Source organism: Saimiri boliviensis, chromosome 12 (genome assembly GCF_048565385.1).
Source record: "Saimiri boliviensis isolate mSaiBol1 chromosome 12, mSaiBol1.pri, whole genome shotgun sequence".
Classification (NCBI taxonomy): domain Eukaryota; kingdom Metazoa; phylum Chordata; class Mammalia; order Primates; family Cebidae; genus Saimiri; species Saimiri boliviensis.
This window is the reverse complement of record NC_133460.1, coordinates 8,090,131-8,115,917: the sequence shown is the minus strand read 5'-3', so window position 1 is coordinate 8,115,917 and position 25,787 is coordinate 8,090,131. Positions and strand designations below refer to the sequence as shown.

Here is a 25,787-nt window from a genome sequence, read left to right as displayed (position 1 = left end):
TGAGGCAGAAGAATTGCTTGAACCCAGGAGGTGGAGGCTTCAGTGAGCTGAGATCACACCACAGCACTTCAGCCTGGGCAACAGAGTGAAACTGTTATTCAAAAACAAAATTTTCTGATGTGTGTAGAGGCAGGGGTCTTGCCATGTACCCAGGCTGGTCTCCAACTTCTGGCCCAAAGCAATCCTCCCAGCTTGGCTTTTTTTTTTTTTTGGGATGGAGTTTCGCTCTTGTTACCCAGGCTAGAGTGCAATGGCGCGATCTCGGCTCACTGCAACCTCTGCCTCCTGGGTTCAAGCAATTCTCCTGCCTCAGCCTCTCAAGTAGCTAGGACTACAGGCCGCACCACCATGCCCAGCTAATTTTTTGTATTTTTAGTAGAGACGGGGTTTCACCATGTTGACCAGGATGGTCTTGATGCCTTGATGTGTCTCTTTTTTTTTTTTTTTTTTTTGAGACGGAGTTTCGCTCGTTACCCAGCCTGGAGTGCAATGGCGCGATCTCGGCTCACCGCAACCTCCGCCTCCTGGGTTCAGGCAATTCTCCTGCCTCAGCCTCCTGAGTAGCTCGGATTACAGGCATGTGCCACCATGCCCAGCTACTTTTTTGTATTTTTAGTAGAGACGGGGTTTCACCATGTTGACCAGGATGGTCTCGATCTCTTGACCTCGTGATCCACCTGCCTCGGCCTCCCAAAGTGCTGGGATTACAGGCGTGAGCCACCGCACCCGGCCCATGCAATCCTTTCTTGATAGAGGTGTTTTATAGATGTTAGCTCCCACTGAACTTTTCTGTCTGGTGAGTTAACAGTGGTATCCTAGACAAAAAATTTCTAGTAAAGCCTCTATGAAAAGATGTGAGCGTGTCAAAAGCACCATTTTATGCACAATTTAGGTCAACTGCAGAGCATTCTCATTTACTCATCAAAGCTCCTGAGAGTCTATTTTGCTAGTCTGAGCATTATATTCACTTAAATTTCTTCAGTATCTTATCAGGGACCTGTGTTTCCCCACCTCTATTTATTATCAAATGTATACAAGTAATGCAGGTGAAATTAACCCAAAACATCCTTATATCCATGAGGGTGCAATGTCTTCAATGTCTTCATGGTCTGAGATGAACAGACGTTCTTCTCATGCCTACATGCCACTGCACATCTGTTACAGCACTGTGGCCACAGCTTCTGCTTCCTGGCACACACTGTCCTGGCCTAAGAACTTCTTGGTAGCAAAATGGCCACCAATGTGCAATCGTCTCAATGAAAGGTGTTTTTTTCTTTTTTTTTTTTTAGAGACAGGGTCTCACTATGTTGCCCAGGCTGGAGTAGAGTGGCTATTCACAGGTGCGATCCCACTACTGATCAGCACAGGAATTTTGACCTGCTGTTTCTGACCTGGGCCGGTTCACCCCTCCTTAGGCAACCTGGTGGTCCCCTGATCCTGGGAGGTCACCATATTGATGCCGAACTTAGTGCGGACACCCGACTGGCATAGCACACTACAGCCCAGAACTCCTAGGCTCAAGTGATCCTCCCACCTCAGCCTCCTGGGTGACTGGGACTACAGGCACTCGCCACCATACCTGGCAATGAAAGGTGTTTTTCTTTTTTAAAAACAGTAGCAGCCAGGCGCGGTGGCTCACGCCTGTAATCCGAGCACTTTGAGAGGCCGAGGCAGGTGGATCACATAAGGCCAGGGGTTCGAGACCAGCCTGACCAACATGGTGAAACATTTCGAAAACAAACAAACAAAACAAAACACCCCCCCCCAAAAAAAAAAACACACACAGTAGCTTATTTCACCATGCAGTGCTCAAAGCAAGTTGTTTTGTTTTGTTTTTTTTTTTTGAGACGGAGTTTCGCTCTTGTTACCCAGGCTGGAGTGCCATGGCGCGATCTCGGCTCACCGCAACCTCCGCTTCCTGGGTTCAGGCAATTCTCCTGCCTCAGCCTCCTGAGTAGCTGGGATTACAGGCACGCGCCACCATGCCCAGCTAATGTTTTGTATTTTTAGTAGAGACGGGGTTTCACATGTTGACCAGGATGGTCTTGAACTCTCGACCTCGTGATCCACCCGCCTCGGCCTCCCAAAGTGCTGGGATTACAGGCGTGAGCCACCGCGCCCGGCCTCAAAGCAAGTTTTGACTCATAAAAATCTTTGGTTCCATTTTATAGTAATCAAAAGGACCAGGTGTGGTGGCTCATGTCTGTAATCCCAGCACTTTGGGAGACCAAGGTGGGCGAATCATTTGAGATTGGGAGTTTGAGACCAGCCTGGCCAACATGGTGAAACCCTGACTCTACTAAAAATACGAAAATTAGCTGGGCATGGTGGCTTACACCTCTAGTCCCAGCTACTCGGGAACCTTGAGGCAGGAGAATCGCTTAAACATGGGAGGTGGAGGTTGCATTGAGCCAAGATAACATCACTGCACTCCAGCTAGGGTGACAGAGAGACTTTGTCTCAAAAACAAAGAAAATCACCACCATCAACACAGAAGACAGTTACATGTCTTCAATCTGAGGTCTTTTTTTTTTTTTTTTTTTTTTTTCAGAGACAGTGTTTCTCCATGTTGGTCAGTCTGGTCTCGAACTCCCGATCTTAGGTGATCCACCCTCCTCGGCCTCCCAAAGTGCTGGGATTACAGGCGAGAGCTACCATGCCCGGCCAATCTGAGGTCTTAAAAGAAGCCTCGTGGCTGGGCGCAGTGGCTCAAGCCTGTAATCCCAGCATTTTGGGAGGCCGAGGCAGGTGGATCACGAGGTCGAGAGATCGAGACCATCCTGGTCAACATGGTGAAACCCCGTCTCTACTAAAAATACAAAACATTAGCTGGGCATGGTGGCACGTGCCTGTAATCCCAGCTACTCAGGAGGCTGAGGCAGGAGAATTGCCTGAGCCCAGGAGGCGGAGGTTGCGGTGAGCCGAGATCGCGCCATTGCACTCCAGCCTGGGTAACAAGAGCGAAACTCCGTCTCAAAAAAAAAAAAAAAAAAAAAGAAGCCTCTCCATGCCACATTATACAGGGGCAGCTCATTCTGTTTTTAACATGTGATGATTTCAAAGACGGCATCAAACACATACTCTGTGGAGACAAACTCCACTGGGCATCTGCAATCCCCACCCTTTTTGTTTTTTGAGGAGTCTCGCTCTGTCACCCAGGCTGGAGTGCAATGGTGCAACCTCGGCTCACTACAACTTCTGCCTCCAGATTTAAGCAATTCTCCTACCTCAGCCTCCCGAGTAGCTGGGACTACAAGCAAGTGCCACCAAACCCAGGTAATTTTTTGTATTTTTAGTACAGCCAGGGTTTCACTGTTAGCCAGGATGGTCTTGATCTCCTGACCTTGTGTCCCATCCTCCTTGGCCTCCCAGAGTGCTGGGATTACAGGTGTGAACCACCACACCTGGATTTTTTTGTCTCGCTCTGTCATCCAGGCCGGAATGCAGTGGTGCAGTATCAGCTCACTGCAAACTCCACCTCTCAGGTTCAAGCAATTCTCCCACCTCAGCCTTCTAAGGAGCTAGGACTACAGGCCCTTGCCATCACGCCCAGTTAATTTTTTTGTATTTAGTAGAGACAGGGTTTCACCGTATTGGCTAGGTTGGTCTCCAACTCCAGACCTTGTGATCCACTCACTCTGGCCTCCCAAAGTGCTAGGATTACAATCATGAGCCACTGCTCCCGGCCCGCATCTGCAATCTCATAATGACGAGCTGTTGAGCTAACTGTAAGTCATTAGCCAATCTGAACCATCTTTGAATCCAAGTAGTTTTAGCAGTTTTTATTATAAACACCATCACATTTCAAGTTTCCTCTTTTTGATCACAAATATAGGACTTTTTCTTCTCCTCTTAAGTATACAGCATGAGACACAGCGTTGGGGCTTTCCAGCTTTCTTACAGATTATTTCCTTACGACAAGCTTAGGGTTAGCATCCACATCCTTCGACATCTGGATTGCCCAAGATGGTTGCACAGGATGCAGCCTCCAAAAAGAATGAGGTTGGTACATAAAGTTTTGAATTCCATGGTAACCTGAAAGAGGCCCCTCCACTGCCCACATTAAAAGGCTGCACAACCAGGAGGGTGCTACTTTCTGAGCGTGGGCTTAGAGCTACAACTTGAGGGCTCCAGCCCACTTCTTGTTTGAACACGTGGCTCAAGGCTTCCACGGACATAGGTGGAAAAGGTGGAGGATCGTGGAGGTGTAAGAACCCAGCAGGCCGAGCACGGACAGCAATCTCCACCGGAGGCCCGGCCTGTGTTCCCCTCCTGGGATGGGGGTGAATGGGGGCTGGCTGGAGGTGCCAGATGGTGGTCTTTTACCTGGTTTAATTATTTTACATTTTATAACTCAAGATTCAAAGCTGTATGCTAAAAACTAGATTGGACCTTTCCAATTTCTTAGAAAGATTCCTTGAATTTAGATTCACAAATCAAGTATTCAAGCATTTAAAAAATATCTGTGAAGATAAGGGCCCAAATGGAAGCTATTTGGGCCATGATTTCTAAATTTACCATTACCCCTCACCTAGACCACCCTTTGGCTGGTGGACTAGGGATAAAGTGAGTTCTCTGGGTGTCAGGGGCGGCAGGCTAGGGGGATAAACTTCAGCTCTCCCGACGATGGTCCTCCTTTGTTTTGCGGTTTTTGTGAACTGGTCTCACCCACTCAGTAAGGGGGCCTCAACTGGACTCCAAGGGAAGTGGGACCATGTGGCTGAGTCCAGGTGTCCTTCGAAGTGGGGGACCTTTCTTACTGTAACAGGAACTGGAGCTGGTGCTCCAACATGTCTGCCCCTCAGCATTTTCTCCAAGGCCACATAGGACAGGCTGCATGGTGGCGGCTGGATGTTGGGGAAAGTCAGGAAGCACCTTTCGAGCCTGGAGCACCCTCTGTCTCAAATTCTGGGAGTTGTGTATGCGGGGAGCTACCTGAATATGGGAGGAAGCCCTGCTTATGGGGGCACAGCTATGACGGGCAGGGAGGATGGAGGAGTGGGCCAAGTACAGTTTCAGACCAACTGTGACCCTGTGTTACATTCACCTGTGAGCCTCGAACGTGTGGGGCCAACGCTGAGCCACCCACCTCAGTCTCTGGGAATAAACCCTCCAGGTGGCCGATAAGCCTGGGCCACAGTTCCCAGCCACCACCCATGCCACCACGACCACAGCCGCAGCCCCAGCCTCTCCGCTATGAGCGAACAACCAGAACCATGTCTTACAAAGAACAGACTCCAAAAATATATATAAATAAATAAAAACCTTAAACATTCTTACAGGGATTTTAAAGAACAGAATACATGTTAAAAACCTCAGTAATTTATATCAATTTTAAGCGGTACTTTATATACAATGGGGAAAAAACACATGCATAGTCCAAATACAATGTTGAAAACAGCATTTTCATAACAAAAAACCCCGAACACTAAGTGTTAATACCATGTACATGAATTCAAGAAGGACCACCCTTTTTGTCTGTTGCACACAGTTTATTTAACAATATGATATAAGAAATGAGTTGGTATTTTACCATTCTATACAGTGATTGAATCTTCTCGAGTTTCGTATTTATAGTAATTAGAGCGCTTGCATGATTTACACTAGAATTGCTTTTCCTCATTTCAAGTTTCACATAGAAGAAAGAAAAGAAGGCTTCTTCTCTAGTAACATTAGCATGGTCTAAGAGTGATCATCCCTATTTTTTGTCTAAAACCAGTTTTATCAGAGAAACAAAGCAACAATTTCTACATCTGCAAGACAAGAGTTTGGCTTCAGCCATTATGTATAGATAGATGTGTGTGGGTGTGAGTACGTGTGTGTGCACGCCGGAGTCAATTCCTATCGTCCAGGGGTAATACTGGGAAACGCCCACAGAGTTCACTATAGAAAAAAAATCTTCCCGAAACATCAGAAAGTTATCGGGATACATTATAAGCTTGCATTATTTCAGGAATCAGTTCTGAATATTATTTTTCTTCTTACTTTTAAACATAAATGTTTAAAGTCTTGAAAATACAAATAAAAAATATGAATATAATGAACTTGTTTTTCCCATTAAAAAAAGGCATGAGTCACCAGCAATGACGACAAAAAGAATTCAAACAAACCCCCCTCCCCCCAAAACAAAAACAAAACAGAAACCCCCCCCAAAAAAAAACAAAAAGAGAGAGAGAGAGAGAGAGAGAGACCAGATATTTTAAATCAACTGGTTTTTAACAAAAAAATATATTCTTTGTATTGTTTCTTTAAACATCAATCCACCCTTCCATGGCTTGGAAGTTGCAGTTCCATCTAGGAATAAAAAGAACCTAGATGCCTGAATTTTCAGTACAAAAGGTCCAAGAACATGAAAGGGAAAAAAAGTGATGCTCTCACAATGCTACAAGCCCTCCACAAACTTCTCTAGTGTGTCCCCCGTGGTGTCCCCGACCAGGGACAGTTCGCTGGACAGCGTGCTCCTGCTGGGGGTGTTCAGCTGGGGGAGCATTGCACTCTGTTCGGGGTTCCCCAAGTGTCCCTGATCTATGGAGCTGGCCATAGTAACTGCGAGTCCGGGGTGGGGGGAACCAGTCTGGGGTGAGACGTGGTGTGGCGAAGGCTGGGGCTGTATCCGTGGTGACGGGCTGGAATGTGGAGGCTGGGACTGGGGCCGAGGAGACTGGACAGGGGCTGGAGACCGCACCTGGTTACTAAGGGATGTGGCGATCTGCTGGCCAGGGAGATGCGAGGCCTGTGGCTGTCCTGAGAGCATGTGTTGCTGGGGGCTCATGGGATTCGGCTGGCCTGGGGACCCAATCTGCTGCTTCATCTGCTGTTGCTGCAGAATCCGCTGCTGCAGGGCTTGCTGGATGTTGGGGGTGCTGTCTGCCCCCATCCCTGGCTGCCCCATCTGGCTGAGCTGTCCCATCTGGGCCGCCATCTGGCCCATGGAGCTGCCCTGGAGGGGGAGATGCTGCTGCATGCGCTGCTGCTGCTGCATGGCTGGTGGGTAGCCTCCAGGTCCTTGAGGCTGCTGGAACTGGCCGTGCCCTGCCATGCCCCCAGCCATGCCAGCATTCCCTTGCTGCTGCTGCTGCTGTTGCTGCTGCTGCTGTTGCTGTTGCTGCTGCTGCTGCAGCAGCTGCCTCCGTAACATTTCTCGGTACTGTGGATTCATACTCGCCATGTTGGGGTTGTGTCCTGGGTTCATGATGTTCAGGGCCTGGCCCTGGGGGTTCAGGCCTCCCATCGCCTGCTGCTGTGGAGGCACACCAGGCCGCGGCACGCCAGCCTGCATGGCGTTCAGGTTCTGCAGGCTGGGCTGCTGGTGTATGCCAGGCTGGGGCTGCATGCCGGGCTGGGGCTGCATGCCGGGCTGGGACTGGAGGCCGGGCTGGGGCTGCATGCCAGGCTGATTGGCCACATACTTGGCTGTGCGCTGTTTGATGAAAGCTGCCATTAGCTGCGGGTTTGACTTGAGAATGTTCAGCACCTGCTGCTGCTGCTGAGGGGAGCTGGGTGACTTCAGGGTCCGCAGCAGGTCTTGCAGGGCGCTGGGGGAGATGCTTCTGGGTGGCTGCACGCTGGGCATCCGGGGCCCGGCCACAGCTGCCTGGGCCTGCATGGACATCACAGGCCTGGGCATGCCTGGCATCGGCTGCTGCTGGGGAAGGGGTGCCTGTTGCCACTGGCCGGGAGGCATGCTGGGCATGACGGGCCCGCTCACCTGGTTGGGTCGGGGCACGTTCAGGCTCACGGGGGCCATCTGGCTTCCTGGAGTCCCCATGCCCGTGCGCCCCGGGGGCATGCCGTTGTTGATGTTCACCCGGTACAGGTGCTGCTGCTGCTGGGCCTCACGCTCAATCTGCCGAGCTGCTTCCACCGCTGCAGGTGGAGGCTGGGCTGGGGGTGGGGGTGCTGGCACCTGGCTGGTGGGCTTCCCTGCAGACACCGTGGTGGGGGGCTGAGTCCGGGCCACGCTGGGGAAGCCAGCTGGTGACATGCTCACGGGTGAGGGCTGGGGCTGGGCAGGGGGTTGCGGTGTCTGGGGCGTGCTGGGCTGCTGCGTGGGGGTCCCGGGTGGTGCTGAGGTAGGAGAAGGCAGACTCTGCTGAGGCACGTTGCGGGTGTTCATGGTGGCCATCCGCCGGCGCATGAGCTGGGCCTGCTGCAGGCGGTGCTGGATCTGCTGCTGGCGGAGCTTGTGTTTGATGTTGAGGCAGAAGGGCACGGGGCATTTGTTTTCTTGGCAGTGCTTGGCGTGGTAGCAGCAGAGGGCGATGAGCTGCTTGCACACCGGGCAGCCCCCATTGGTCTTGCGCTTACAGCCCTTGGTGTGCTGCACCACCCGCTTCATCTTCTGGCAGGATGGCAGTGAGCAGTTGGCGTTGCGGCACTGGCACGCGTGCACCAGCGACTGGATGCAGCGCTGGATGCTCAGCCGGCGGGACTCCTGGGGGCTCTTTGACTGTGGCTCGCCCTGGCTGCTGCCCTCGTCGTCCAGGCCCAGCCCCCACTTCACCATCTTATGGGCATGGCTCTTCGTGTTATAGCAGTTGATGCAGAGGTCGTAGTCCTGCAAGCAAGAAAAGGGGACAGGCTGATGTCGGCATGGGGCCCAACACCAGGCACCCTGGCTGTTTCCCTCCACCATTAGGTCTGGGTCTGTGCCAAGAGACCCAGACAGGAGACCCAGACAGGATGGAAGCACGGACAGGACAGGAGCACGGGCCATGTACATGCTGCTCCCAAAGACCTTGACTCCTGAGAATAGCCCTGAAGGCTCAAAGATAACCAGACTTATGCCCTGAGACCCCCCAGCCTGTGAGTTCATGGACAGTAGACACTAGCCCCCTTCCTTTTGGCTTCCTCTGCCCAGGGAGTCGCACTGGCCCCTGCCACGGCCTGTCCTGCTTCTGTACCCGGACTGTGAAGCCTGACAGAGAAAGGCTGGTCCCTCCCAAAGCACCGACAGCTGCCATGAAGTGCCTCTGGGAAGGCCTGGGCTACCCTACCCATAGCTCGCCAGTGGGCTTTCCCCAATGGGGAAGCCGAAGTTACTGAAAACTGCTTGCACCTGGCAACCTGATGGAGCCCTAGAACCAGGTACGAATTCTGTGTTCATACAAAGAGGTAAAAACTGCTGCATGCAAAAACTAGAAAGAGGACAAAGGAGACTGGAGAAAGCTGGAGTGCGGAAGAGAGGCGTATGAAGGTGCGGAGGGAAGAAAGGCCCTCACTCGGCTGAGGACCCACTCTGCCCGCCCACAGACACCACAGCAAGTTGAGTGGGCTCCGGGGTGGCAGGTGACGGTGACTGTCCTGGGAGGGGAATGGTGGGGTCTGTCACCTGCCTGAGCCCATGCAAGGGACCAGAGGGGCCCAAGCTACCAAGAGGACAGCGGGTGTTCCAGCCATTTAGCAAGACCAGAACTGGGCACAGACAGGCCAGACTTCCCAGCAAAGCCTTCCTCTGGCTGTCCCCAGGGTCAGGCCTGCCCCACTGCCAGGCCTGTGGACATGGCTACACAGAGCAGGTTTAGGAAACACAAACATGGCAATGCCTTCTGCCTTGTGACACTGTCCTAGTTCCAAAGGACTCAACACAGCCGCCATCAGATACAGACACCGACCCCAGCACCCACGCAAAGGGACGGGATGCTTTGTCAGCTCCCAGGCTGGCCACGGGGCCTACCTCACACACAGTGCAGTGCCAGCGCGTCTCCACGTGGTGCTTGCACTCGTTGCAGGTGTAGACGAAGCGGTCCTGGCCCTGGGTGTGCAGCTCCACCAGCATACACAGCGTGGACCACTTGGAGCGGCGCAAGGAGGAGAACTCCCAGTGCTTGTCTCTGGCCAGGGTGAGGAAGGCATCTCGCCCGTCCATGAGGTCGCAGCTAAGCAGGGGATCAGGGTCGACGATGGGGGGCAAGGTGTTGATGACAGGCCCGGCGTGCAGGTGGATCACGAAGAAGACCTGCAGGAGAGGAAGGGCTTTAGTCCCACACAGGGGACGTGGCACCTCTGGTGGTAAGCTTAGGGCAGGTGCAGCCAAGGATCTTGCTTATCCAGCATGCAAGATAGGCAAGTGGCTGAGCCTGATGGCCCTGATGCTTTGGGATGGAATGGAATTGGTGACACGTTGCATGGTATCATCCAACTGGTCCACTCAGTCTCCTGAGGGCCACTTCCCTCCCACCACAGACCTGCACGGGGCCCACGACCGCCAGATGCATGTCTTCCCTGCTCTGGGCTGGAGGCAGGGCTGCAGCACCGCACCCCGCACCCACCTCCTTGTGCTTCTCCATGGTGGCATAGAGCTTCTGGGACAGGTCATTGGACACGTTGGGCATGCTGGGCTTCTTCTTGTTGGCGCGGCTGATGCTGCTTTTGTTCTTGTTGGTCTTCTTATTGTTCTTCTTCTTGGCATTCTTGCTGTCGCCCTGACTGCCCTGCAATAACAGGCAAGGTTGTGAGACCAGGCAAGTGCTCCTCCACACCTGGCATGGACTCCCAGCTCCCGGGCCGTGGGTGTCAGGAAGCTCAGGCCAAAGCAGGTCACCACCAGGCAGACCCCACATGTGCACAGCCACAGGCAGCTGTAGATGCTGCTGCCTTCAGGACACAGCCGGGCCTGTCCTCAGGTAGTGCTGGTGTCACGATCAGCTTTATGCTATGTTGCCTTTTGAGAGGAAAACAGACCCAGAGTGTGAGTTCAGAAATGAATTAATTACAGCAGTAGGGGGCATTTCCACTGTGCCACAACCATACATGGAAGATTCCACATCACAACTGTGGTCAGCAGCTGTCTGCCTTGAGGAAGGCTCTACACACCTGAGAAAGCATGAGAGCTTCCAGGAGACAGGAAAGCTGTTCACGGCAGAAGCAGCTGCCCCGGCAAGAGCAGGGACTCAGGCTCCTGCAGGGTCCACTCAAGGCCCACCAAGGGCGGGCCAGCTCCCTGCCAGGGCCATCAGTGTTATGCTTGACTGGCTGAAGTTGTGATTGCTCTCAGCCCACAGGCTCCTCCTCTGGAAAAAATGCAGGCTTGCTACTCATTACACTTCAACAGAGAAAACTCAACTAGGTCCAGACACCTTTTTTTTGGTGCAGTGGTGCAATCTTGGGTTCAAGTGATTCTCCCGCCCCAACCTCCCGAGTAGTTGGGATTACAGGCATGCACCACCACGCCCAGCTAATTTTTCTATTTTTTGCAGAGACAGTGTTTCACCATGTTGGTCAGGCTGGTCTTAAACTCCGTTAACCTCAGAGAATCTTAGTGTTCAAAGATGGGTTTCAGTCTAGGGACAATCCAATAACTCTGCCCAACTGACAAGGAGCTGAAGGAGCCAAAATGTCATGTAAGATCCTCTGTGAGATTCAGGGACAGAAAAGAAACATGAGAAGAAAACTGAGAAAACAGGAACTAAGTGTGGACTTTAGTTAATAATGCATCAATAAATGGCTCACCATGGCAGCAAATGTGCCACACAAAGGTAAGATATTAATATCAGGAGAAACTGCGCGCTGGAATTACAGTGGAACTCTGCTCAATTTCTGTGTCAGCCCTAAAACAAAATAAGTCTATACATATACATATATATTACATATATATATATATATATATATATATATATTTATTTATTTATTTATTTATTTTTATTTTTTTTGAGATGGAGTCTCCTCCTGTTGCCCAGGCTGGAGTGCAATGGTGCGATTTTGGCTCACTGCAACCTCTGCCTCCTGGGTTCAAGGGATTCTCCTGCCTCAGCCGCCTGAGTAGCTGGGATCACAGGCATGCGTCCCAACGCCCAGCTAATTTTTTTTTTTTTTTTTGAGACGGAGTTTCACTCGTTACCCAGGCTGGAGTGCAATGGCGCGATCTCGGCTCACCACAACCTCCGCCTCCTGGGTTCAGGCAATTCTCCTGCCTCAGCCTCCTGAGTAGCTGGGATTATAGGCACGCACCACCATGCCCAGCTAATTTTTTGTATTTTTAGTAGAGACGGGGTTTCACCATGCTGACCAGGATGGTCTCGATCTCTTGACCTCGTGATCCACCCGCCTTGGCCTCCCAAAGTGCTGGGATTACAGGCGTGAGCCACCGCGCCCAGCCTAATTTTTCATTTTGAGTAGAGACAGGGTTTCACCATGTTGGCCAGGCTGGTCTTGAACTCCTGACCTCAAGTGATCCGCCCACCTCGGCCTCCCAAAGTGCTAGGATTACAGGCATGAGCCACTGCAGCCAGCCGGAAGCCTATTTTTACAAAATTATAAAAGAAATATGTTCACGAAATTAAGAAAATACAGACAAGTACTTTTAAAAAGTTGTTTCATGGCCAGGTGCAATGGCACACGCCTATAATCCCAGTACTTTGGGAGGCCGAGGTCAGCAGATCACAAGGTCGAGAGATGGAGACAATCCTGGCCAACATGGGTAAAACCTCATCTGTACTTAAAAAAAAAAAAAAAAAAAGTCCAAAAATTAGCTGGGAATGGTGGTGTGTACCTGTAGTCCCAGCTACTCAGGAGGCTGAGGCAGGAGAATCACTTGAACCTGGGAGGCAGAGGTTGCAGCGAGCCAAGATTGCACCACTGCACTCCAGGCCTGGTGACAGAGTGAGACTCTGCCTCGGGAAAAAAAAAAAAAAAAAAAAAAGTTGTTTCGTTTTTCTGGTCTTCCTGAACAATAGTATTTTATGTTCTGGAGCTTTCCTTGTACATGTTTGTCTCTGTCTGCCATGTTCCTCATGAAGCTGGGAGTGTGCAGAGGGAGCTGGTTCCATTTCTCACTCTACCTGACATTATCACAAGCTTTTCGTCACTTCCCAGACTTGACAGGATGATTTTTAATGGCAAAACAGTGCTCTACCCGACGTGCCGGCCCTCACTAAAGCTGACCCCCAAAGCGAGCTCCTGGGGTATCGCTGCCCACTGTTACACATGGGACAGCAGGTCTACCTGCCAACACCTCAGCATCCCACCCTCCCCAGCACACGCAAGTGCCTGGTGCACAGAGAAGGCTGCCCCAGCTCGAGCCCCTGTGGAGCCTGTCTTCTGAACAGCCTGTTGCCACCATGCCACAGGCAGGTGTCCTCTCCTGGGGTGGGACCCAGCTGCATTATCCCTCAGAGCCCTCTCCCTACAGCAGCAGGGGCTGTGTCCCTGTGCTGTTGAACGCTTGTGGGAGGCTCTGCCACCAGGGCACCAGCTCTGATGGACCCCAGAGGAGCCTGATGGCCCAGATTCCTTCTTCCGCAGTGATCCCTAACCTTGTACAGGCCTGCAGCAGCTCTCATCAGGCCGCCTCCCACTGTGGCATCTGGGACACGGAGCCTGGGTTCACAAAACCAGCTGGTCACCGTCATGCTGAGCACAAACACTTCCCCCTTTAAAGACTGTCTTGGATGTGGTATCCTCCCGAGTCACCCTTAGGAGGTGGAATTTGAGCATTAATTCACCAGAAACCGGTAAAGCTAGCTCTACTCCAGCAGGAGCAAGTCAGAAAACAACAGGCCTGGAGCTCTGCTTAGGAGCCATCTAGAGCACAAACCTGCAAGGGACCCTGCCCGTGCCTCCTCTGTCCGGCTAAAGGGGTCCAGGCCCTACTGAGCCCACAAACCCGGCACCCGCCTCACAGCCCTGCTCTCACATGCGACAGGCACTGTAGTGGCAACAGGTCCCCAGCCAGTGCCCGGCTGCTTCACTCCTGGCAGCTGCTCAGGCCCATGCAGGAGCCGCCTCTATTCACAGCTTTTCCTCACCAGTCACAACGGCCTGTCCCAAGTTCTGGGGCTGCCATCTTCAACATTCGTTACTGCTCTCTCAGCACCTACAGCTATAGCCCACACCCACGACACCACCATCTCTTCCCCAGATAGCCACACAACCCTGCACACGGCACGCCTCCTCCCACTGCCTGGCGGGTCCTCTCCCTGCACCTTCCTGTGGTGGGTGGGTCTGGCCCACCCACTACCTCCTCAAGGTTCCTTCCCCTTCACAGCTCCACCACAATTGGAGCACACCATACTGGGGTCTGGGCTCTTTTTGCTTCTCTTACCAGGACACAGCCACCCCCTTGGGGGCAGACATGGGTTTCTGTTTGGCTCACTCTGCACTGCTTGGCACTCAGGGGCAGTGCCGAGGAGAGAGGGCAGGAGGCATGAACACCACATGCAGAGCAGCCACCAAACATGGGTACAAGGTCTTGGCAACCCGGTGCCCCCTTCTCGAGTCACTTTTTACATCAGTGGGTTGTGTCCTGACTGCCACGTGCCCTGTTTTCTGCCTTCCTCTCTCTGCTCTCCAACTCCAAATGGACCCCCAGCCCCAGAGAGCATCCACTGAGCAGAGGATGCAGCGCCCAAACTGCTGCCCACCAACGCCCCGTGCCGCAGATGGTGTCGATGCGCGCGTGTGAACAGAGACACCACGGAAAGGACCTAACAGCCAACATGCGCCTCCCAGCCTGCCACCCTGGCAGCTCCGGCGGGACGTGTGGGCACTGGGGCTCGGAGGAGGATCCGTACCTCGGTGGTTTCACTGGCTGCAGTGCTCTCTTCCTTTTTCCTCTCCTCTTCTTCTTGTTCTAGTTCCTTAATGCTCTCTTCTAACACATTGGGCCAGAAATCACCTTCAAAATAGGGCAGTTCCTTGGCACTGGTGAGTCTGTCTTCAGTTGCTTGTTTGAAAATATCCTGTGTGGGCAAAGCACAGTGAGATGAGGGCCATGCTTGTGGGCCCCAGCACGGAGCAGCAGACCCCCCTGCATGCATGCCCCTCACCACAGTGCTGGAGCCCCCATGTGTGCAACAGCGATGCACAGGCCAAGGTCCCGTGACGGAAACAGCACCAACCATGTGGCCCTCAGATGGCCAGGGGAAAGCCCCATCAGCCAAAGAAAATGCTTCTAAGTTCTCACTTTATGCTTTGATTTTTCTGCTTTCTAATCCTCATAAGTAAACATAATTATCAAGTATGTGAATGCAAGAAAAAGACACACAAATATCCTTCCCTCAGTTGTGACAAAAGCCACCACCTTCCTTCAGCACCAGGTACCTTGTAGTCATGAATGATCCGCTCTGCAAATGCCTTGTCCAGCATCTTCTTGTACCATTCCTGCAGTCGTTTTGGCTTAGGGATTTTTTGATCAGGTGGGTGGCAATGGAAGATGTAATCATCTCCTTCACTTGGAGGACAGGCCCAGATGTGCCCTGTCACATACCTGCAGGACACACACACACACAAACACGTCACATGGAAGTGCCCGTAAAACTGGCCCTGCCTTTAAGGAGTTATAGCAGAGGTGCAAGGACTCAAGCCAGGACAAAAGTAACCAGAAAGAGGAGAGAACAAACACCCACAATGCTGGGAGAGGTGGGGACAAGGCTGGAACTTTCTCCTGAGTAAATGCAAGCCTAGACACCTGCCCTGAAATACTTCTCTCTCAGGGTGCACACACCGGGCAGGGCCAAGGCTGCAAAGGAAACCTGAGGCCTCATTAAAGAACCAGGGAATATGATGGCTCATCTAGGCAATGCCATCCCCTTCCTCCTGAGTGCTATAAAGGCAGTTCAGTTGACTACTTTCTCTCCAAGAGTCAGCGTCAACATAGTATCATTCGTTCTGTTCAAGACACTTTGATCAAATGTCCCTAACCTCTTCAAGATTCAGAAAGGAATGGGGCAGGCCTACAGTACAGAAACCAAGCGCTAGAGAAGAAAACCAGACCCAAGATAGCATGCACTACAGGGTTCTGTTTACTCAAAGGATCCAGAAAAGACAAATTCAGAGACAAAAAGTAGATTAGTGGTGGCCCGTGGCACAGATGGGACAGGGATTAACGGCAAGGAGCAGGAGGGATTTTTTTTTTTCTTTTTTTGAGATAGAGTTTAGCTTTTTGCCCAGGATGGAGTGCAATGGCAGAACTTTGGCTCACTGCAACCTCTGCCTCCCTGGTTCAAGTAATTCTCCAACCTCAGCATCCCAAGCAGCTGGGATTACAGGCGTGCGCCATCAGGCACAGCTAACTTTTTTGTTTGTTTTTGTGAGACAGGATCTCGTTCTTGTTGCCCAGGCTGGAGTGCAATGGCACGATCTCGGCTCACTGCAACCTCCACCTCCCGGCTTCAAGCAATTCTCCTGCCCCAGCTTCCCCAGTAGCTGGGATTACCCTAGGCACCCTCCCCCAAGCTCTGGCTTATTTTTCGTATTTTTAGTGGAGACAGGGTTTCACCATGTTGGTCAGGCTGGTCTCAAACTCCTCTAACCTCTGGTGATCCACCTGCTTTGGCCTCCCAAAGTGCAGGGATTAGAGGCATAAGCCACCACACCAGGCCAAATTAAAAAAAAAAAAATTATTTTATTTTTTGAGACACTGTCTTGCTCTGTCACCCAGGATGGAGTGCAGTGGCACAATCTCAGCTCAGTGCAACCTCTGCCTCCCAGGTTCAAGTGATTCTCCTACCTCAGCCTCCTGAGTAGCTGGGATTATAGGCATGCACCACCACACCTGACTAATTTTTTATTTTTAGTAGAGGCAGGGTTCCGCCATGTTGGTCAGGCTGGTCTTGAACTCCTGATCTGTGATCTGCCCACCTTAGTCTCCCAACGTGCTGGGATTACAGGCATGAGCCACCGCACCTGGCCTTTTTTTTGTATTTTTAGTAGAGACAGGGTTTCACCATGTTGGTCAGGCCGGTCTTGAACTCCTGACCTCAAGTGATCCACCTGCCTCAGTCTCCTAAAGTGCTGGGATACAGGCATAAGCCACCGCACCTGGCTCGCAGGAGGGATCTTAAGGCCAGTAACAATGTTCTGAAACTGACTTCTGATAGTTGCACTTATCAGTAAACTTACTAAAAACTAATGAATCATACACCTAAAAAGGAGAATTCTATGATATGTACATTTTACCTCAATAAAGTAAACAAACAAATAAAAAGAAATGAAAAGGAAGTAAAGGCAGGACTGCAACATTCCTAGCAGCCAGGCCTGTGAGTTCCGGGAAGCACCTGAGAAGGGAAGCTTTGGAGATTCTAAATGGATCTCAGGATGTAAAAATAAAAACATATTTAAAAAATCCATTATTTCACAGAACAAACACAGTAAAAAATAAAGAGTTTTTACTAGTTCGAAATAATTCAATCCAAACTCACCCCAATTTCTTCACATACTCTAGATATCCAATAAGGATCTCATGGTAAACGGCTGTGCGGAGGCAACGCGGCCGGAAGAAATGAATACTATCCAGATAAGAAATGTACACTCGCCTGTGGGAAGGAGGCACATGTTTAACTCTGGGTATCCCTCAAACTTAGAATCAAACACAAGCAACAAAAAACACCCTGGAATTTGAATTTTTAGACAGGGTCTTGCTCTGTTGTTCAGGCTGGAATGCAGCGGTGCAGTCACACCTCACTGCAGCCTTGACCTCCTGGGCTCAAATAATCCTCCTGCCTTAGACTCCCATGTAGTTAGGATGACAAGCATGTGCCACCATGCCCAGATCATTTTTTATTTGTTTTGTGGAGATGGGGGTCTCACTTTGTTGCCCAGCATTGTCTCAAACTCCTGGGCTCCAGTGATCTTCCTACATCAGCCTCCCATAACTGCTGTGATTACACAGGTGTGAGCCACTGCACATGGCCAGTATTTGTTTTGATGGTATTTACACTGGCCACCAAAGAGGCTGTGATGAAAAATAAAACAAACAAATAAACAAAATAGTCACCGATCATGCTGCCAACCAGTTAAATGGTTTGTCACTGAACAAAAAGATGAATGGCACCACTCAGCACAGAAAGCCACTATTAGGGCACACTGAGAAAAGCCACTTTTAGTTCCCTCTTGCCCAGATTCCTGACTGCACATGAACTCCCTCTTGGCAGAGCTATTTCCTCTGTGCAGGTGCCAGGCTGCCCCTGCCCCAGTTTTACCTGCCTTAGGTAAGAGGGGGACGCACACAGACTCACCACACAAAACATGCTCACTGCAGTCATCTCAACAGTTCACTTCCTGTGAGTTTAATGGGAAACACAGCTAACTATTTTGGTTAGTTAACTGTGGCTTGATTTACTTAAATCCCCTATGAAGGCTAACAGGCTCCTCTGGGACACTTAAGAGCCTTGGTCTATCCTAACACAGCACACTGAACAACACACCCCGGAAGGAGCTGGAAAACTACCTCGTATTTGGAGGGGGGCAATCAGAGCCATATTCTTGGACGTGCATTCCAAAAAAGCAGACATCCACGCCGTCAATTTCCTCAAAAGCAAACAGCGCTTTGGTTCGATATGGGAAAGATTCAGACATTTCCCCAGAATCCACAAACCTGAAACAAAAGCCAAAGCCTGACGTTTACAAAGGCTGTTGCTGACAAGGTGCTTCTGTTCTAACTCTGGCCACTGCAGACAAAGGGAGGCATGGCCACCTGCTCAGACTGTGGCCTGGAGTCCTCCCATGGGCTGAGTAGCCCTGGAGTGGAGAGCCCCTGCTTTCTGATGAGTTTCCCCCACTAGACAACTGCACCTCTGTGAATGAAACACGGGATGCTGAGGAGAACTGGCTATACAGCAGTCCCCCTTATCCGGGTACATGGGAAACCATGGACAGTATCAACCTCTATGTATGCTTTTTCTTATACATCTGTACCAGTCACAAAACTTTAATTTATAAAACAGGCACAGCAAGAGATTAACAAGAATAAGTTATAATAAATCAAGATAATTATAAACAGTATACCGTAATACAAGTTATGTGGTCTGTCTCAAAACAGCTTACTGTACTGGTAACTGAAACCCCAGAGAGAAGAATCATGGCTGAACGGGGGCTACTGTATGCGTTCACTGCTGCAAAGTCTTTGAAGGATGACAGCAAACTCAAGAGCTTTGCAGAGAGCAGGCTCTGGCAAGCAGGCGTGGGGACTGCTCGCAGAGCACTGTAGGGAGCAGGCACACCGACCGTGACTTCATTCCAGGCTTGACCTCCACCGTCTTGTCTGAGCTGGCCACCACTCGAACAAAAACCTCCCCGGCTTCAGGGTGATTCTGGCGTCGCAAAAATTTGTTGACTCGGTCTTCCAAGTGGTTTCCCAGTCTCGTGGTCTGCAGTCCTAGGAAGTCCAGAAGGAGCAGGTGAGAGGGCTTCAGCAGCACTGCTGAGACAGTGGCTAAGACTACAAAATCCACCCTCTTTATGGTACAGGCTGATATTTTAAAGAGCTCATGTTGTCCGAACCTGGAAGAAATCTATCTGTCCTGTGATGTGTGTGTGTGTTTGTTTTTTTTTAACTTTTTTTTTTTTTTTTTTTTGAGACAGAGTTTCACTTTTGTTACCCAGGCTGGGGTGCAATGGCGCGATCTCGGCTCACCGCAACCTCTGCCTCCTGGGTTCAGGCAATTCTCCTGCCTCAGCCTCCTGAGTAGCTAGGATTACAGGCACGTGCCACCATGCCCAGCTAATTTTTTGTATTTTTAGTAGAGACGGGGTTTCACCACGTTGACCAGGATGGTCTCGGTCTCTTGACCTCGTGATCCACCACGCCTGGCCTTTTTTTTTGAGACAAGAGTCTCACTCTGTTGCCAGGACTGGAATGCAGTGGCATGATCTCGGCTCAATACAATCTCTGCCTCCCTGGGTTCAAGTGATTCTCCTGCCTCAGCCTCCCGAGTAGCTGGGATTACAGACACCCAACACTATACCCAGCTAATTTTTTGTATTTTTAGTAAAAAGAGTGTTTCACCATGTTGGCCAGGCTGGTCTCTAACTCCTGACTTTGTGATTCACCCACCCTGGTCTCCCCAAGGGCTGGGATTACAGGCATGAGCCACCACACCTGGCCAAAATATTTTTTTTTTTTTGGTGGGGGGGAGATGGCATCTCGGTTTGTCATCCAGGCTGGATTACAATGGCACGCTCAGCTCACTGCAACCTCCACCTCCCGGGTTAAAGTGATTCTCCCACCTCAGCCTCCTGAGTAGCTGGCACCCACCACATGGCTGGCTGATTTTTGTATTTTTAGTTGAGAAGGGGTTTCACTATGTTGGCCAGGATGGTCTTAAACTCCTGACCTCAGGTGGTCTGCCTGCCTTGGCTTCCTGAAGGCCTGGGATTACAGAAGTCAGCCACTGTACCAGGCAACATGAGTGTTTTATAAGAGAAAGGTGGACTCTGGGATCTCAGGCACTCCACTCCTGCAATCTGTTTATGTGCCCTGATGACCTGCACCTTTTCCTAACAGGATGGGACAGAAGAGCCACAGGGGTGGACCCAAAACTGACAGGGGCTCTAGGAGTGGAGCAGAGGGATTTTTCCTGTTGCTTTTAGAATAAATGAGATGCTTTCTGCTTTCCCTGGAGGGCAGAGCTGGCACACCCTCAGTGGGCTCCTCCTGCCCAGCTCTGAGGACAGAGTCCCCACTACAGAGTCTGACGTGAGCATGTAATGTTCCAGGGCTGACAAAGCAAGCTCCATCAACGGTCTGCCTGGTGCCCCAGGAGCTGGCACAGTATTGGCGCACACCACTTTGTGCAGCACATGAATGAAGTTTCCGAGCCTTGGTAAGGGCAGCCTGTCCTAGGATCCCCTCCCCAGGGCCACCCCTCCCTACTCATGGCCAGCCCCAGGTGGCCACTGTCACAGGAACTACCCAGAGGCAGAACATTATTTCAGTACAAAGAACTCCTCAAATACAGGTTAAAAAACTAGAATGGAAAACTGCAAAAGGTTCTTAGTGATTACTTATAGATGATGAGATTTTTTTTTTTTTTTTTTTTTTGAGACGGAGTTTCGCTCTTGTTACCCAGGCTGGAGTGCAATGGTGCGATCTCGGCTCACCGCAACCTCCGCCTCCCGGGTTCAGGCAATTCTCCTGCCTCAGCCTCCTGAGTAGCTGGGATTACAGGCATGCGCCACCACGCCCATCTATTTTTTTTTGTATTCTTAGTAGAGACGGGGTTTCACCATGTTGACCAGGATGGTCTCGATCTCTTGACCTCGTGATCCACCCGCCTCGGCCTCCCAAAGTGCTGGGATTACAGGCTTGAGCCACCGCGCCAGGCGATGGTGAGATTTTTTAAAAGTTTCTTCTTGGAGATGGGAGGGGGGCATGGAAAAAAAAAATTTCTTCTTTATTGGCTTTTAAGTATTTCCTACATTAGTGAGAAAAGGAAAAACCAGGAATTTCAGAAGATTCCTTAATGAGCTGCAAAATTTAGACTAAACTTCTAAATTTCATTTTTCTACAATAAACAAACCAGTGGTGCTGGTTTCTGGATAAGTTGTACCTGAATAAAAATGATTTAAAAAGAAAAATGTGGCTGGGCACAGAGGCTCACACCTGCAATCCCAGCACTTTGGGAGGCTGAGGTGGGAGGATCACCTGAGGTCAGGAGTTTGAGACCAGCCTGACCAACATGGAGAAACCCTGTCTTTACTAAAAATACAAAATTGCCGGGCGCCGTGGCTCCAGCCTGTAATCCCAGCACTTTGGGAGGCTGAGGCGGGTGGATCACGAGGTCAAGAGATCGAGACCATCTTGTTCAACATGGTGAAACCCCGTCTCTACTAAAAATACAAAAAAAAAAAAAATTAGCTGGGCATGGTGGCGCGTGCCTGTAATCCCAGCTACTCAGGAGGCTGAGGCAGGAGAATTGCCTGAACCCAGGAGGCGGAGGTTGCGGTGAGCCGAGATCGCGCCATTACACTCCAGCCTGGGTAACAAGAGCGAAACTCCGTCTCAAAAAAAAAAAAAAAAAAAAAAAAAAAAAAAAAAAAAAAAAAATTAGCCAGGTGTGGTGGTGTGTGCCTGTAATCCCAGCTATTTGGGAGGCTGAGGCTGGAGAATCACTTGAATCTGGGAGGCAGAGGTTGTGGTGAGCTGAGATTGCGCCACTGAACTCCATTCTGGGAAACCAGTGAAACTCCGTCTCAGAGGAAAAATGATGAAATGAAATAAAATAAAATAAAAAAAGAAAAATGTACCATGGCAAAGAAAAACTCCATGAAAATGTCAAAGCTGGCTGGGCCCAGGAGCTCACGGCTGTAATCCCAGTACTTTGGGAGGCTGAGGTGGGCAGATCACCTGAGGTCAGCTGGGCCAATATGGCAAAACCCTATCTCTACTAAAAGTACAAAAATTAGATGGACATGGTGGCAGGCACCTGCAATCCCAGCTACTCAGGAGTCTGAGGCAGGAGAATCTCCTGAATCTGGGAGGTGGAGGTTGCAGTGAGCCAAGATCACACCACTGCATTCAAGCCTGGGTAACAGAGCAAGACTTTAGCTTAAAAAAAAAAGGAAAGGAAAATTGGCTAAGCTATAAAAATAAACGGAGGAGGGACTGAGATGTTTTACCCTTGATAAGATGGACACTTTAGGGCTTCAAGTCCTGCTCTGAGCCCTGTGCTCAGCATGCCTTGTGGCTGAGATGACCATTCTGAGAAATGCAGACTTCAGGGACTCACAGCTGTACTGCCTATTCTCAGTGAAGCGCCTGAAGAACATTCTCACTTTCCTACCCTCATGCAACTGCTGAGCAAGTTTTGCTCCACAACGAGGTGGCTTCCAGCTCAGAAAGTTAGACACGGCTAAGAAGGGCCACGCTGCAGTAAAACACCTTGTCTCCTCTCACTTGTGAAAAGATAACCCCCACACACTACTATTTTCAAGTATCAAACAGAACAACTTATTTTTTTATTTTATTTTTTTTGAGAAGATGTCTCATTCTGTTGCCCAGGCTGGAGTGAAGTGATAATGACCTTAGCTCAGTGCAGCCTCGACCTCCTGGGCTCGTGATCCTCCCGCCACAGCCTCCGAAAGTGCTGGGATTATAGGTATGAGCCACCATGCCTGGCCAGAATCAACCTTTTACATTAAGTCTTTAATTTTTTCTTCAAATCACCTAAAGTAACCGTACTATATAAAGAGGCATTTAAAGAGCTGCCAAGGACCAACAACATGTTGTGTGCAGGAAGGCACACGGAAAGGGGAGAGGAGCCAGCACACTCAGAAATAAAAATTTTAGCCGGGCGCGGTGGCTCAAGCCTGTAATCCCAGCACTTTGGGAGGCCGAGGCGGGTGGATCACGAGGTCGAGAGATCGAGACCATCCTGGTCAACATGGTGAAACCCCGTCTCTACCAAAAATACAAAAAATTAGCTGGGCATGGTGGCTCGTGCCTGTAATCCCAGCTACTCAGGAGGCTGAGGCAGGAGAATTGCCTGAACCCAGGAGGCGGAGGTTGCAGTGAGCTGAGATCGCGCCATTGCACTCCAGCTTGGGTAACAAGAGCGAAACTCCGTCTCAAAAAAAAAATAAAAAATAAAAAAATAAAAATTTTAGTGATGCAACTTCTCGTGGGGAAAAGAACTGTTTTTGTATGCATTAAAAAAAAACAACAAAAAAATAGTCTTCCAGAGTAACTTCACTATTTGACACCTGTGATCCATACACAGGCGCATGCTCCAGAGGTGGCCTCAAGACAGTGCAAAGGGGCGGAGCAGGCCATGCTCCCTGTGGTGCACACAGTGCCGCCTTCCTCACAGTGCTGCCTCCTGCTCTCTATCTCTTGATTTGGCTGCTGTTCCTACTTTTTCATCACTCCTTGTCATGCTGCAGTTATGTCCTTGTATGTGCCTTTATGCATATGTGCAAATATTTTTATAGGATACATGTGTAAAAGTAGACTTGCTAAATCTAAAAATGTACACTTTAAATTGTGCCCCTCACTTTCTGGCATTCAACTTACATTTTCATCCATGGCACATGACGGGCCTTTAGTGCCTTTTCCTTTCTGATCTTTGGGTTGTATCTTTTTTAGAAAGGCTTTTCATAACACAACACAGTAAAATTATTATCTTATTTTTATCTTGAATACACTGGTAGTTCTGTTTACCTTTCTTTTTTTTTTTTTTTTTTTTTTGAGACGGAGTTCCGCTCTTGTTACCCAGGCTGGAGTGCAATGGCGCGATCTCGGCTCACCGCAACCTCCGCCTCCTGGGCTCAGGCAATTCTCCTGCCTCAGCCTCCTAAGTAGCTGGGATTACAGGCACGCGCCACCACGCCCAGCTAGTTTTTTTGTATTTTTAGTAGAGACGGGGTTTCACATGTTGACCAGGATGGTCTCGATCTCTCGACCTCGTGATCCACCCGCCTCGGCCTCCCAAAGTGCTGGGATTACAGGCTTGAGCCACCGCGCCCGGCCAGTTTACCTTTCTTTTCTACCTGAATTTGATTTTTCATAGGTGTATGCGAAGGAGGTGGTTTTAAATGTAAGATTAAGGAAGCATACCTTTACTCTGTGACCACAGACACTGCAAAGACTTTGTGTTGACACACATACACACACACCCCGACAGAGCAGAGTTGCCTCTCGTCTCCTAGGCCCTTTTCTCACATAATGTTCCATTTCTAGATCTCAGGTCATCCACCGAATGCCCACGGGTCTTTCTGGAGGCTGGGGTGGGAGTGGGGCCGGACCTGCTCCGGGGCCACTTGTGCCATTCCCCCAAATCACCTCTTGCCCCTTCCAAGCAATGACTGTTCTATGGAGGCCTGGCTCGTTGGTTAATTCTGTTTTGGTTACTGAGCCTCTGGCCTAGGGAAGAGCTTCCAATTTGCAAAAATGCTTTAGTGAACTCACTCAGAATGGATCCTCCGAAGCAGGGCCTCTCAAATGGAGGACCTGTGCCCCTCCAGGGGACATCTGGCAATGTGTGGAGACATTTCTGATAGACATAATTAATTGTTGAGGAAGATGTTACTGGCACTGAGTGAGGCCAGGGATGCTGCTAAAATCCTGTAATGCACAGGACAGCCCCCACAACCGAGGACTACCTGGCCTGAAATGTCAACAGTGGCTCAGTTGAGAAATTCAGCTAAGGAAAAATATTACAATGGTTGATCAATGAGTGATATGTCAAAAGTTTTTTAACAGAGGAAGTGTAAACTATAGGATAACTCTGGATTGTGGTTAACAACAGAGTTTCAACTTGAATTAAGACTCAGTCTCAAGTCTACAGTGTGGCTTTCTCCTCCCCTTCCCCCAGTGCATGGTCCATCCCAGCATTTCTATTTTTGTTCTACTCCAGCTCCCCAAACACCCTGCTCTGGTTAAGGATCCCCTGAGCAACATGCTAGTCACCTGTCCTGCTACAGAAAGGTGACGGCTTTAGGGAGCAGCAGGCCAGTGAACTTTAGACTATTGCTGCAGTTGCCCTTCTTGTGTGGTTTGATGGTTAACTCAGCCAAAGGACAGCCTGGCATGTCAAGCTGCAGAACGTTATTCCAAGACTTGAGAACTGACTCTATAAAGATTAAATAATCATAAACTTTTGAAAAATGCTGTCTTTAAAAAGAAAAGTTGGACAGGCACGGGGTCTCATGTGTGTAATCCCAGCACTCCAGGACATCATAAGGGTGGAGGTCAAGGTGAGTGGATCACAAGGTCAAGAGATGGAGACCATCCTGGCCAACATGGTGAAACTCCATCTCTACTAAAACACAAAAATTTGCTGGGTGTGGGGGCATAGGCCTGTAGTCCCAGCTACTCAGTAGGCTGAGGCAGGAGAATTGCTGGAACCCATGAGGCGGAGGTTGGAGTGAGGTGAGATTGTGCTACTGCACTCCAGCCTAGTGACAGAGCGAGACTCCACCTCCACCCCCCCAAAAAAGTCTACCCATGAAAAGTTACTTCTAATAATAACAGGTTGTTCTTTCTGCTTCTGCACAGGTACCACCAGCTACAGTAACATGTCCAGTCAAGTCTACATGCAGGTCAGGCTCCTACTGCTCCAAGGGTGGCGGCT

The 25,787-nt window shown here is 50.2% G+C and overlaps 1 protein-coding gene across 2 annotated transcripts in view; it reads right to left on the bottom strand.

Moving 5' to 3' along the window:
• Window positions 1-3,755: 3,755 nt before the first annotated feature.
• CREBBP (CREB binding lysine acetyltransferase) overlaps window positions 3,756-25,787 on the bottom strand; it is a 167,199-nt gene continuing 145,167 nt past the window's right edge. For both annotated transcript variants that reach the window (XM_003928470.4, XM_010339127.3), the window contains exons 24-31: window positions 18,943-19,093; window positions 18,167-18,313; window positions 17,139-17,252; window positions 15,040-15,205; window positions 14,511-14,678; window positions 10,272-10,433; window positions 9,677-9,958; window positions 3,756-8,557 (exon numbers count right to left, since the gene is read on the bottom strand). In XM_003928470.4, coding sequence (XP_003928519.2) covers window positions 6,383-8,557; window positions 9,677-9,958; window positions 10,272-10,433; window positions 14,511-14,678; window positions 15,040-15,205; window positions 17,139-17,252; window positions 18,167-18,313; window positions 18,943-19,093 — 3,365 coding nt within the window. In that variant the 3' untranslated portion in view covers window positions 3,756-6,382. The remainder of the gene's footprint in view (window positions 8,558-9,676; window positions 9,959-10,271; window positions 10,434-14,510; window positions 14,679-15,039; window positions 15,206-17,138; window positions 17,253-18,166; window positions 18,314-18,942; window positions 19,094-25,787) is intronic.